Source organism: Bidens hawaiensis, unplaced genomic scaffold, assembly GCF_021521415.1.
Source record: "Bidens hawaiensis isolate Kalapana, Puna unplaced genomic scaffold, B.hawaiensis_p1.1 tig00004818_1, whole genome shotgun sequence".
Taxonomy (NCBI): domain Eukaryota; kingdom Viridiplantae; phylum Streptophyta; class Magnoliopsida; order Asterales; family Asteraceae; genus Bidens; species Bidens hawaiensis.
This window is the reverse complement of record NW_027491301.1, coordinates 355,162-369,491: the sequence shown is the minus strand read 5'-3', so window position 1 is coordinate 369,491 and position 14,330 is coordinate 355,162. Positions and strand designations below refer to the sequence as shown.

The window sequence follows — 14,330 nt, the reverse complement described above, 5'->3', positions numbered from 1 at the left end:
ATGCTTTGACCATTGTGCTACACCTTTAAGATTTTGGGGTGATGATGATACCGGAATCTTGGTGTAAATTATACAACTATGCATACAACAATACGAAAACGTACTTAATTTTTGAATGACATGTAATATGACTACCCATGGATAGATATGTATGTAAACCCCACTTTAAGACGTGAACTAAACCAACGTATGCATGCATGATGGCTGCCCTAAAAACGAATAACCGCATCAACATATGTAACAAAAACAAAACACAGCATATACTCGACCCGCAGCAACGCGCGGGTACGGTTACTTATTAACTTTAGAAAACAAAAACTCATAAAGCTATTAAGAGATCAACCTACTTTTTAACATGCCATATTCAGGTTGACTCATATTTACATCTAGGGGCTCTCGTTACCTACATATATGCGCACACAGTTGTGATTTCCAATTAACGCTTAAATTACAAGTGGGCTGAAGCAACATGCTCTTCCCCGAATTAGTGGAGACGATTAGTTCCAACCATGCTTCAAGTTTCATGCCACGGCTTTTTAACTTCTAGCGCTTTCTCGCACTCCTTGGAATGGATCATGTTGAGATTCATATTTTTTATGGCAAGAAGCCTCTACATGTGTTTTTTTTTTTGAGTTTATGGAGTCTTGATTAGGCTTATTTAAGTGAAGATCGGATTGGGCCCGTGAAGATCACAAAAGGTGGCTGTTGTCGGCCCTAATCTTTTGTTATTAACTCATTTGTCTTTTCTTGTTATATAAGCTAGTAATTATAATATGCAATCTATATAATCATGATTTGTACTATGCAATTTCTCACGAGTGAGGCAGATAACAATAAAAGAATTACATTGGTTGTTGCTCATGGATGTAAGTCACCTTAATCGAACCACATATATCTTGCATGTTTGTCTTTGTTCTTATTTTCTTTATCAGTATTGTCCGTGCTCATATAAACTGTGTGATAATCGAATCCATGATATGCCTTAAGTGCTTTGAACCTTCATGAGTATCTGTGATCAAGTGCGACAACTTCTACAATTTGATAGTTTGCTCATTTAGTCTTCTCAATCTCCAACGATTCTTTGTGTGGTGCTTGTTATCCTTGTGAGATTCACAATACTTCTTTATATCTATATTAGATTTGGGTTTAACAAAGATGGGTTATATGAACTTAATGTTACTTGTAGAGAGAATTGTTGGAAAAGCGTGCCGAATTAATGACATTTAACGATACTGCCACTTTGGTAAGATAAAAGGTTACGCCGAGAGCAACGACAAATCGATGATTGTTTAATAATTAAAAAATCTGATATGAAACACATCAAGTAGTTGATTGTTTAACAGTCATTGACCTTTCTTTGGATTAAAATTAGGTATAAAGACTGACTGGTATAGAACCTGAAAAAATATAAACAATACATGTTTGATTCAATTAAGGGGGTGTTAATTCTTATTTTCATCAACTTATAACTTATAAACTTTTTGAAAGTTTAATAAGATGTATAAGGTGTTTAGCAAACCATAAGGTCTTATGGATTTTATTTAATGGAGAAGGCAAAACAAAGGGGTTTTGAAGAGTTAGGAATATGTAACTTATTAATTTAATGAGTTTGATTTACCTATTACACCCTATAACTTTCAAAACCTGTTACATCATTCTAAAAAAGAGTGTCATTTTTAGTCATTTTGGCTTCCCCCAATACATAAACTAATCCAAACATTCTTTAAAAACTTCTTTTAAAAAGTTCATAAGTTAATAAGTACTTTTAACAAAAGTTCCTTTTCACTTAAATAAGCCATCCCAAACACACTCTAACTGTAACCAAATGGTCCGGTTAATCATAAGCACGACCCGATCCACTGTTTGAGTTCAAATGCGCGCTTAAGTTGAGTAATAATAATTGGAAAACAATACTGCTCTCGTTAACGGATGATCCAGTGAACATGACGACGTTGGAGAAGCTGTTGGTTCAACTCTTCAACTGGAAGGACTCCATTATCGAACAATTGCAGCAGCATGCCGATTCATACACACAGCAACTAGCTTCCAGACTTGTAATCGACGGCATTACACCTCCTCCGTGGCTTCTCAGCCCTAGATCTTCCAATCCCAATGGTACGCTTCCAGATTTTCTAATCAACTGCTAAGTACATATCGTCTGTTCATTTCCGTAGTTATTGTTGTTACGTAATTGACATTCACTACGTTGCGATTTGAAGCTTTCGTGTCATATAGATTTGCGAATAATCACTCGTAAGTTTACAACTAGCCGGTTATGAATAGCAAAAACTAAGTCGTTTAAATATAACATTCGTAAAGGTCGTTAGTTGGGTGGGGACTAGCGATTAATTGGATCAGACTTTAATGTATAATTTTCAGTTTTATGTACACACACAATATATTGTAATTTTCAGTTTTATATATACTAATACACGCTTTGGCTGGAATCTAGCCGGAAACCGCCGATTTTGGCCGGATTTGACCATTGACTGATTAATTGACCGACTAGCCCAAAGTTTATCAGTGGTGTGGGGACTAGTGATTAATCGGCGCCTAGTTGGGATTTTTACGACACTCATAACATTACTATTCATGACCTGTTGGACACGACTAAGTAGGAAACATTAAACTTATGGAAGGAGCCAATGATCACTCACAAATTTTATCAGGTTCAGTTAGTTATAATGATGCGAATTGGACATGTTTGATTTGTTATAAGTGACATTAAAGTTATGGTGTTGTTTTGGTATTTCGTATTAACATGATATACTGTGAAAGCAGACATCAAACTGTCCAGTCACCATTGAGTGATCCGCTACTAGAGAGTAGGAATTAATAAATTATTACACCGAGTCACTGAGTATTATTGTTCATATAACAATGTTTATGAGGCTTAACGTGTAAACTATTTGCAGGGTTGGAAAAAGAAGATATTATCTCTAAACTCTTACTCCGGCCACCAAGAAATTCAACTCGATACTCAACTGGTGGCCGGTCTCTGTATCATCCACCAGTTATTGCTAAGGGAAACATTAATAAACACTTATCCACTGAAAAGTGCATTGAAACCCATGCTCTTGTATGCCATGATCATGACATTGCAGGTAGCTTAGATCATGCTCCTGTGGTATATGACAGTGCTAAATCCCCTCAGAATGACACAGATGCTATAATAACAAGCACTTATGCTGAACCAAATATGTCACTTGCTATAATTCAAAAGTCCAAATCTTGGCAAAAAGCTCGGGAGCTAAGGAGTAGTGGTAAAGCTACTGCTATAAGTTGTTCAAGCGATGAAAATAGAATCCATTTGTCTTGTAGCGGTGACTTAAATTCCAGAAAGGATTTCAGTCAATTTAGTCAAGAATTAGATGGTGGCATTATGGTAAAGCCAACAGGTGATTCATTGCAACAATATTGAGATGTTAATGGTGTTATTGAAGGGGTCAATCTCGGTGATGTGTGTTTGGGAAGTTATGCAAGCAAAAATTCAATAAGCGGGGCAACACAAGGTATACATAGTCAAAACAATCTTTGTGGTAGAATTACAAGGTCTAGAATAAACAAGTCTTCGAAAGATGAAAGTGCACCTTTACATTCTGTTGGTGATCTAAAGCATGAAGTTAGTATCTCCAACAAGTTATCAGACGCAGCCGAAACTTCACATGTGGTTAGTGATATAAATGTGGAAACACTAGCTATATGTAGCAATGAAAGTGTTTTAAAGCCAGTCAGTTCTTCATATAGTGATATGAAAGAATCTACACTTGGTGTTGACCACCAAGAAAATGCTGAAATTGTTGTGGGAAATGAGATAGTTGCAATGTAGCCTGTAAATTCTGGTATTAAGTTGGATCCAGTCACCTTAAGGCAATCTTCTAACTGTGGTATGAATGTTGAACCAAAGCAACTGAACTTTGATATAATCAATACAAGTGATTTAAATGAATCATTTAGTTCAAATTCCAAGAAGACAAAATTGGATGGATTGTTGGGAAACGAATGTTCTCTTTCAAAGGGGTCTGCATCATCAATAGATTATAAACCTGGTCAGCAATCACCAAAGGCAAATGTAATCTCAAGCAACCCAGAAACTGCAAGGGTACAAAGGAATACCAACATTGACGAGTTTACAAAAGATGAGAAGAAGACTATTGGGTTGAACATGAATGATACTGATGTAGCCTGTGAGGTATGTTTATCTCCCAAAGAAGTTGATAAATTTCATAAAGAAATGCATTCAGAAAAGTCTCATATGAATGAAGATCAGGCATCCTCATTAAATATGCAAACCAAAGAGGTAACTTTACTTAATGCGGTAGTTTCTTTATAAATCAACAAATTAGTTCAATATAGCAACTCATTCATTTTTACCACATGCTTCAACTGTATTAAGCATTTGATCTAAAGAATATATGACTTGAATTAATGTTTTTGATGTCAGATTTATGTTTAGTTATTAAAATTATGATACAGATTCAAAAGTGGCAACTGGCAACACTACTTGTATAATCACATTGTTTATGTGATATTTCTGTTTTATGATAGGATGATCTTGTGCATAAGTGCATAACGGCAACGAAAGTGCTGCTGATGTTTATATACCTGAGCTAGATGGCATTGCTAAATCCCCTCAGAATGAGATGAATGCTAGAATAACAAGCATTTATGCTTCACTAGATATGTCACTTGCTAGAATTCAGAGGTCCAAATCTAGGCAAAAAGCTCGGGAACTTAGTGTTAGGAACAAAGCGGCGCGCGGAAGCGAAACAACACACACATGCACAACGATAAACACGCATAAACGAAAATTTAAACGACACAAGAATTTAACGTGGTTCGGTCCCCGCGAGGGGACCTACGTCCACGGGCTGCAACTAGGTTTTCTTATTAGCTCAGAACCAAGATTACAATTACATGATGGGATATATATAATAAACAAGATTAGGGTTAAACATAATTAGGAGCCAAAACCGGGCCTCCTAATAAAACCGGCCCAAAGGCCTTCATAACCCAACAATCTCCCACTTGAAGGCCTTGCGATAAATTCCAGCCTGCCATCCAAGTAAATATAACAATCTCATTCATCCAGTAACTCTAGTAATCTTCAGTAATAGAAATCTACCAAGCCTCCAGTTCCAAGAACTAGCTAAAACTTCAACAAAAGAAGTTCTCCAAGCCTCCAGTTCTCTAGGAACAAACTAAGATTTCTACCAATCCACACCCTGGTTGCATCCGCCCCTTCTCATCAGTTACCTGAAAGGCCCATTGAAGCTCCCGAGAGCTCAAATCCGGTCATCACAGACCCATCCATGACAAAACCCGCCAATGGCTCATCCTCAATCTTAACCGGCCCTCACTTACTCACACTACCGGCTCCAAAGACTTCCAGAGGATAATCACTCTCCAAAAAATCAGCAGACTATACCAGGAGAGATTTTCACATTCGGATTTCCCAGTCTTCCGAACTCAACGTCCCTTTGGAAACAAACCTAGAACACACCGCGTGCTCCCACTGTTACCAAAACCCCGAACATGTTCAGACCTCCGAATACGCTCAAGCTAACATCACTGTGGCTCCAGGCTTCATGTCTGCAAACTGAAACCCCTTTGCTCTACCTGATTCAGCGAGCCAAGACTTTATACCTCGAAAGTTGGTTCACTTCTTCCGACGATACAGAGACCGTATCTTCCAAAGTCTTTAATTAAAAGATTCAACAATGCTTCATTGAAGTGAGTAACAAATAAAGCATACCATAATCTTGAACCCAAGAGTCGTCACCGCCTTCACTGAGTCCCAATGCATCAACCCCAGATACATTCTCAAAAGCAGAATTCCAAATCATTCGACATCGACTCTTAAAATGTCTCACCTCTACGCAACCTATCAAGTCGACTATGCCCAGCTCCCACTGTCTCTGTTATCCCACACCAACACTCCATGAGATGAACCCCACTCGTACTATCCCGGCAAATAACTTTACCCAACACGAGATCCTGAACCTCTCAAATGGTGTACCACTGATCACCACCAAACAAGATATAACTTTACAATTCCAAATGAACAAGAAGTAATAATCACAGTTTCGAACCAGCTAACATGCAAACAGCTATAACAACAGTAGAACTTTCATGAAATCAAGCGGTACCAAGGGTTCTATGACCGTACACACGATCAGTTAACTCAAACCCTAACCGAAAGATCATCCAAACGAGCAATAGTTTACATGACTTGCCACTAACCTCATTTTTTTTTTTTTTTCACTTATGCCGTCACCAGCACACCCGCTGGTTCCATTTTCTCCAAGTTTATCCATCACCAGTACTATATCCAAGTTCACATGACAAACCAATCAACCAAAATCCATAACCGTCAACATTCCGATCATAACCACCTCGTCTTCAGTTATAACAATAACAAACGAGAACAAATCGAAAACAGTGAACAGACACAACAAGGGCACGGGCCTAAACTTGACGATTGTTCAACAGAACACTGCCAAATAAACCGATTTGCTCTTGTAATAACCGATAAATCAACTAACTGTAAATAAACTATATAAAGTTACCTCAGACTAATCTTTTGCAAACAAATCTAACCCCGAACCCAAACGATCTTCACAAAACCCGATTAAAATAACTATGGTTGATGATAACGCCAAAACCTAAACTTGAAAAAAAAAACCTTAACTCCTTGGTAAAATAACATGTCTTGGTCAAATACAACCAAAAATAATGAAAATAGTAATAAACTATTTCCCTTTTTTTTTTTTTTTTTGTGTGTGTGTACAGTGTACGTACCATCACCCCCAAAAGTTCTTGGGTGAACCACACACATCCCAAGAGAACAAAACATCACAAACCAAAAGGAGTACGTGACCTCAAATCAAGTCGTCATCCTCATCTTCCATGGCGATTAACCAGACTACGACTCCGGCCACAGATTCCGGCGACTCAAGACCCAGCCAAACTGATCCAAAACCCTGCCCTCGCAACACAAACAGTTAACCACCTGTCTCGTTTTCCGACGACATCCAAGGAACCTTGGTTACTCAAACCAGTATCTCGGTTTTCCGGCGACATACTCAGTCGGCAATCCTAGCCGACAATAGGCAACTCCCTTAAAACCTTTTGACCTTCTATCGAACCAATAAAAAAACTGACGACCTTCAGGAGTTATTCAGGGCGACGGACCTACCCAACCCTAATCACCAAAAAAACAGATTCGAACCAAAACCTTCTGCGAAATCGTTACCAGTGCAACGAACCGTGTGTCCAACAAGCCAAAGCTCTGATGCCACTCTGATAGGAACAAAGCGGCGCGCGGAAGCGAAACAACACACACATGCACAACGATAAACACGCATAAACGAAAATTTAAACGACACAAGAATTTAACGTGGTTCGGTCCCCGCGAGGGGACCTACGTCCACGGGCTGCAACTAGGTTTTCTTATTAGCTCAGAACCAAGATTACAATTACATGATGGGATATATATAATAAACAAGATTAGGGTTAAACATAATTAGGAGCCAAAACCGGGCCTCCTAATAAAACCGGCCCAAAGGCCTTCATAACCCAACACTTAGGCATGGTGGGAAAGCTACTGCGAAAAGTTATTTAAGCAATGAAACTAGAACCAGTCATAGTATACCTGCAAAATCCAATGGTTCTTATGAAATACCAAGTTTGCAGAATGAGCATAAAGAACTAGATGTTGGTATCATGGCGGAGCCAACAGGTGACGCATTGCAACAATCTTGTGATGTTAATAGCGTTACTGAAGGGGTCAATCTTGGTGATGTGTGTTTGGGAAGCTATGCAAGCAAAAAGTCAATAACCAGGATGACACAAGGTACGTAAAGCCAAAACAATCTTTGTGTTACAATTACAAGGTCTAGAACTTCAAGCCAACAAACTTGTGGAATAAATAAGTCTTCAAAACCGAGCACATCTGTTTCTTGCCATCCAAAAGATGGAGGCGAGTTTTCTCATTCTGTTGGTGATTTAATGCGTGAAGCTAGTATCTCCAACAAGTTACCAGATGATGCCGAAACTTCACAAGCTATTTGTAGCAATGAAGGTGTATTAAAGCCAGACATTTCCTCTTATATTGATATTAATGAATCTACACTTTGTGTTGACCACCAAGAAAAAGCTGAAATTGTTGTGGGAAATGAGCCAGTTGCAATGCAGCCTGTAAGTTCTGGTATTAAGTTGGATTCGGTCAACTTAAGGCAGTCTTCTGACGGTTGTATGAATGCTGAACCAAAGCAGTTGAGCTTTGATGAAATCGATGAGAGTGATTTAAATGATATCTCTAGTTCACTTTCCAGGAAAAGAAAACTGGATGGATATCCTTCAAAGGGGTCTCATCAATAGATCATCAATCTAGTTGCATTTTCTTAGAGCAACAATCACAAAAGGCAAATCTGATGTCAAGTAGTCCAGAAATCGCAAGGGTACATAGTTATAACAACATTGATGATATTGGTGTAACCCATAAGGTAAATGTATCTCCCAAAGAAGTTGATGATAAATTTGATAAAGTGCATTCAGAAAAGTCTCATTTGAATGAAGATGAAGCATCATCAATAAACATGCAAACCAAAGAGGTAACATAATGTTTACTTAATTTGGTAATTTTCTTTATAAGTCAACAAACCAGTTCAATACAAAAACTCATTCATTTTTATTACATGCTTTGACTGTATAAAGAGATTGATCTGAAAAGTATTTGACTTGAATTGATGTTGTTCATTATCAAACTTATGATACTTAATTAAAAGTGACAACCCTACTTGTATTGTCACATATTTCATCTGATATTTCTATTTTATGATAGGATGAAACTGGGCATAAAGGCAAGGAAAATGCTGGTGGTGGATATATACTTGTATCCAACATTAAGTCATCATTTACTTTAAGTTTAACCAACCAAGGAAACAAAGGTTCTGAAGATTTCTTGGATAAGGAAGTCAACAAACCAGTGGTTGACCTTGATTCTTCACAATCCAAAGAATTTGAAGTTAGGACAAATGCCAAGCTGTCCAATATGAAGTTGAGTTCTGCTAAGGTTAATACATGGCCTTTGAACCAGCAGAAAAATGTTGAAGACCAACTAAACTGCTTTTCAGCTTCCCAAAAATTTAGGGTTCATATTCAAAGAGATGCAATTCATTGTGATCTGGAGACACCTGTAAATGGTTTAAATTTGTTTAAGGAATCTAAATTGATACTTTCATCTGAAAGAGAGATCATGATGAGATGATGTGTGATTTGTCAGAAGGAACAGAGTCCTTCCTTGAGATTCAAGTTGCAGAGGTATTAATATTCTACAGATGGCAACTAATCCTTGTTTTTTATAAAGCTTTGGCATTTTTTAAATCTGTTTTTGATCAAAACTTATGTGATTTACTCACAGGAAATTGTTACCAAGGTGGACAATGACACTACAGAAACCACTGACATGCTCAAACAGGCAGAACCGGCTTGTGACTTGAATTCAATTGATAATGGTGATGTTGCGGTTACTGAAAATAATAATATTGAGATAAACCTTCCGGAGTGGGTGCCTTCATATGGCTCAGTTCAGTCTTTACAAAATGCTGACAAAACTATGGTTGTCTCGGACAAAATTACTCCCGTCTACGAGGGTCTCAAAGAAATAAAAAATGTAAATATGGGGAATAATGAAAGTGGAATAGATCTTGACTCACTGGAAATTCTGATTGCCACAATTGAAAGAGCTAGCATCATAGAGCAAATTTGTGAATCTGCAAGCATGCAGACACCATTGCCTCAGTTTTCATCTTCATTTGAGCAACATCAAGTTCAAGACTTGTATGGAGTTATAGCAGATGAAATTCTTGATGAAGATTCTAGAATGAATCTACAAACAAGTGATAATGATATAACAAAAATAGATTCTCCTATCCCACGTCAACAAAATCTTGATTATTCTATCCCATATTACTTTCAATCAAAAAACCATTACTCATCTCCCGTTGGAAAGCTTTGGGACAGATCATATTCAAGCTCAGGTAGTTCAGAGATACATTTAAGTTCAAACCCTGATCTTACTTGCTTCCCAATTGAAGAAGATCCGTGCAATAATGAAGAAAATGATGACGAGGTGGTGGCTGGAATTCAAGAACCTCACATTGAACGTCATGTGGCCACGCCATTGATGAAGTATACAGATAGATGCAGCTCAATTTCAGTTAGTATAGAGGTTAGTGTTCCAAGAACACGTGAAAAAGACAAACGTAAACCTAAAATTCCTCATGGGATTAAGGTAAGTAGGTATAATGAAGATAACCGGAACTCGCTTATTGCCACGTGTGCTAGTGGTAAAGGGAATGTATCTGTAAATAGTAAAAAGAAGAGCATTATGAAGCAGAATTCCGAATCTATCACAACAAAAGGCTAAACGCAATAATAATATCATATCGAACATTACATCGTTTATTCCATTAGTTCAACAAAAGCAAGCAGCTGCGGTTTGCACAGGTTTATTTATCTCTTCATCTGTTTCCATCTTGTGTTTTATCTTTAGTGGGCTGAATGGATAAAATGGGATGTAAGTGGCCCATTTTATTTAAGGGTTTAGATTAGTATTGTATTTATCTACAATCATGGTAAATTTTTAAAGAATTTAAAAAGTAGCTACGTGAATAAAAATGTATGTGGGTCAACTTTGCCTGGTTATTTGGTTGTGTTACCCACGTGGTGTGCATTGGTTGATTTGGGTCGTTGGTTTGAATTTTTTTGGTTTAGCTTCAGCTTCGGTTTTTTTTGGTTTTACCATTTTTGTTTGATTTTTCTGGGTTGGTAAAAAAGAATTGGCCTAAAATAATGAGTTTTGGCCTAAATCTTTTTGTTAATAATTAACTGATTATTATACAGTTGGGCTAAAATATTTGGGTACCACTATTTATTAAATTCTTATAAATTACTTAAAATTCAAAGTAAGAAATGAAAATTCATAGATTTGGTTCATTTTTTTTCAGTTTAATTACATGCAAAACCAAAACATAAAAGCAAACCATCGGTTTTTGTTCGAATTTGGTTATTTTGGTTTTATGCACACCCCTACAATCTTTCCGGCTCATAATGTGAAGAGCATGAAGACTTTTGTTTTTTTTTTGTTTATGAATTTTTACTTTGGATTAACCAATATTATCTGATATTATTATACATTTTATTTTCTGTTGAAGGGAAGAGGGACATTAAAGTGAAGGCTCTGGAAGCTACAGAGGTTGCAAAATTTCGTGAACAAGAAAAGGAGAATGAGAGAAAACTTAAAAAAGAGGCGTTAAAGCTTAGACGAGAAAGAATCGGGAAAGAAAACGCAAAAGAAATGGAAAATTTGAAAAAGCAAGAAGAATTAAAGAGAAAAGAAGCTGATGTGGCAGCAAGGAAAAGGCAAAGGGAGGAAGAAGAGAGGAAACAATTAGCCAAGAAAAGAAAATTTGAAGCAAAAAAAACCAGAAATTAAAATTTGAAAAATCGTGTCTTAATAATGTCATTCTCTTTTAATCTTTGTAGCTCTGTGCTTGTTATGTTAGGATTTAATGATTTATTGTATTGATATTGTCACAGGTTGCGATGGCGGGAACCAAGAAGAATTCTGAAAATCTCACACAAAACAAAAATGCAGCTGAAACTAGTTTTCAGAAACTGGGCATAACTTTAACAAATGTTGTGCAGCAAGTTACCTATGTTTCTGAAAACCATGGTGTTTCTAATAATTGTGGTGAGAAAGATAAGGTATGTCTTTATCGTCTCCATGATTTATAATTCAGGCCTGTAAACGAACCAAACGTTCCGCGGGAAGTTCATTTATTTAGTAAACGAACGAACATGAACAAAAACCTTTATTCATTTAAATAAACGTCGAGCATGAACACAAACACATGTCTCGTTCGTTCATCTTTGTTCATGAACGTTCGTTTATTTAAATTCGTTTATGTTCGTTTGTTTGTTTTCGTTCATTGATGTTTGTTAGTTTAAGTTTGTTCTTTTATGTTCATGAATATATTCATTTAAATTTTTTTGGCCTATTACAAGTTTACAACTTTGTACGGTTTTAATAACTCATTAGTTCGGTATGTTATTTCATCTATGTTCAGTTATGTTCATTCATTTACATCGTGAATCGTTCGTTTATACTGTTATAAAACAGACATAAACAAACACAAGCGTGTTCATTTTTTAAACGAACGAACATGAACAAGAACACTCTGTTCGTTTTATTGTTCATGTTTGATTGTTTGTTCTGTTATAACGAACATGAAAATGATCGTTCAAGTTCGTTTGGTTCGTGTACAAGCCTATTTTCAATCTTATGTTGTGAATGCCTCATGTAGAATTTGTTTGATAACGGGTCAAATTCGCATAATAGTATTGTTTTGCCAGTATAGTCTTTTTTATCATATTCATTTGATTGAACTGTTCTTGTATAGGCAACAAGCGAACCCAAAGCATCACCTGTAAAAGTTGTACTAGTGAAGTTGACTAGTCAAGAAAATTCATCCACCAAGAAGTTTACTCCTTCATGGGCCATGTGAACAACTCAATTTTTTGTCACCAAATCAATCATTTTTATACCTTTTTTACTTGTAGATATGCCATTTGGCTTTCTTTGTGCAGTGAAAACTGTGTGGCCATGGTTATGCCGTTGCAGCAGAAGCTTGACCCTGAATCAATCTTTTCTGTAGATAGCTTTTGCAGTACAGATGAAGGTAGTTATTCAATATCTTGTTTTCATGGGTATTAAATTATTTTAATCTAATAAGTAATAACCATTGATTTATGATTAAGCGTTTGCAGTTCTCTTGCCTCCAAGGCTGCAAGCTCAATAGGCTGCCTATGCTAATCATGTTCATGTAACCGCGTTATGAACGTGCACATATTCACATAAGTCTTGAGCGGAATGATATCGCAAACTCTTAACTTTTAAAGCGATCCCTTTTATCAAGTCATTTGTATTAGTTTAAGAGACACTCTTGCCATCTACATTTTTGCTTTTATAAATAGTCTATGAATGAAGTGTCTATTTGTCTGTTAATATAAACTACCAAAAGTGCCCGTGCGTTGGTGCGGGTTGGCGCAAGTTATCTCCTTGTATTGGTTTATGGTTTATAGTTATCTCCTTGCAAGGAACCAAATAAAAACTTTTGTTTATGCAAGTTAAGTACTAGTTACTTTATATCATCGATCCAATATATATATGCATACGTCAGTATACATTTGCATAACTAACTCACGTATGCCCACCCCTTTACACTTTTTACCATTCGTTAATGACAACTTACTCGCTTTAATTCAAGTATCTCTTTCATCTCATAGATAAATTTCAACTCTAAATACTCATCAGTTAACACACATTCAATCCTTTATGTTGCTTAGAATTCACAAAACCCACATTCAACAATGATTTTTCCTGCTAAAATTAAGGAGTTTGATTTACAAATAAAAAGACCAATGATATGAAACATTACAAGTACTCAAAGTGTTAAGTGTCAACTTTACAACTTTCATAAGGTTGGTGAGTAAAGTAGCAAAAGCGTTATAAACAATATCATATGCAATCTTCATGAAGATGTTAGTGGACTCAAAGGATAGTTCGCATAATTTTTGCGGCGTCCGAGGTCCTTTTTTAACAACTTGAACAAACGCGTCCCTGTTAATACCAAAACTTGAATATTATTGGTCAATTATTTTTGTTCGAAATGATCAACTATGATATCAAACATAGTAGGTTATACCATGCTAGTTAAAGGACCTCTTTGCCAATAAGTTGGCTGATGCTAGACTGTCGCTATCTAGTCAAAAACACTTATAATTAGTTCCTAATCACCTATGCAAGCTAGAGTAAGTAGTGTGTCATACACAAGGAGTATGTGGTCAATGCAATTCGTGTAAACAAGTTCAATATTATGAAGTAGCAATTTTAGTGCTGATCACACAAGCAATTAGTTTAAGTTTAGAATTAAGAAAACAAACAAGTTCACAAGTTTCAATCAATAAATAAAAGCAAATCGCACCCGGGACTTTAATTAAGTAACTTGCAGTAATCTCATGCAACCTAACAGATTAATCATTAACGGTTAACTACAGACTGATCATCTAGACAAAACCTTAGGTATCAATAATCACTTTACACACAGCACTAGTTATCAAACGGTCCCTGCCAGTGTGACCCAGTTAAGGGCAATTATATGCTTTTTCGTATTCAACCTAATCAAACAACCCTATGATCAATTATTATAGAAACTGGTAACTAATCGTTCAGATCAACGTAAACCTAAACCGATTGAACACAC

General features: G+C 36.5%; 3 protein-coding genes across 4 annotated transcripts; all 3 read left to right on the top strand.

The window, feature by feature from the left end:
* The first annotated feature begins 1,943 nt into the window (after positions 1–1,943).
* Positions 1,944–4,409, top strand: LOC143628134 (uncharacterized). Its single transcript, XM_077097799.1, has 2 exons — positions 1,944–2,115; positions 2,916–4,409. The coding sequence occupies exons 1-2, from the start codon at positions 1,944–1,946 to the stop codon at positions 3,419–3,421; spliced, it is 678 nt and encodes a 225-aa protein (XP_076953914.1). The 3' UTR covers positions 3,422–4,409.
* Positions 4,410–7,589: 3,180 nt separating this feature from the next.
* LOC143628133 (uncharacterized) lies at positions 7,590–9,506 on the top strand. Of its 2 annotated transcripts, XR_013152703.1 has the most exons (3): positions 7,590–8,615; positions 8,846–9,324; positions 9,425–9,506. XR_013152703.1 is itself a non-coding variant. In XM_077097798.1 (2 exons), exons 1-2 carry the CDS (start codon positions 8,436–8,438, stop codon positions 9,269–9,271), a joined length of 606 nt encoding a protein of 201 aa, XP_076953913.1. In that variant the 5' UTR covers positions 7,590–8,435; the 3' UTR covers positions 9,272–9,500. The 2 variants fall into 2 exon arrangements, 1 of the variants encoding a protein (XP_076953913.1); XM_077097798.1 differs by having other exon boundaries at positions 8,846–9,500.
* Positions 9,271–12,520, top strand: LOC143628142 (uncharacterized). The gene is made up of 5 exons (XM_077097804.1): positions 9,271–9,324; positions 9,425–10,512; positions 11,220–11,526; positions 11,605–11,772; positions 12,468–12,520. Exons 1-2 carry the CDS (start codon positions 9,271–9,273, stop codon positions 10,430–10,432), a joined length of 1,062 nt encoding a protein of 353 aa, XP_076953919.1. The 3' UTR covers positions 10,433–10,512; positions 11,220–11,526; positions 11,605–11,772; positions 12,468–12,520.
* Positions 12,521–14,330: the final 1,810 nt, after the last annotated feature.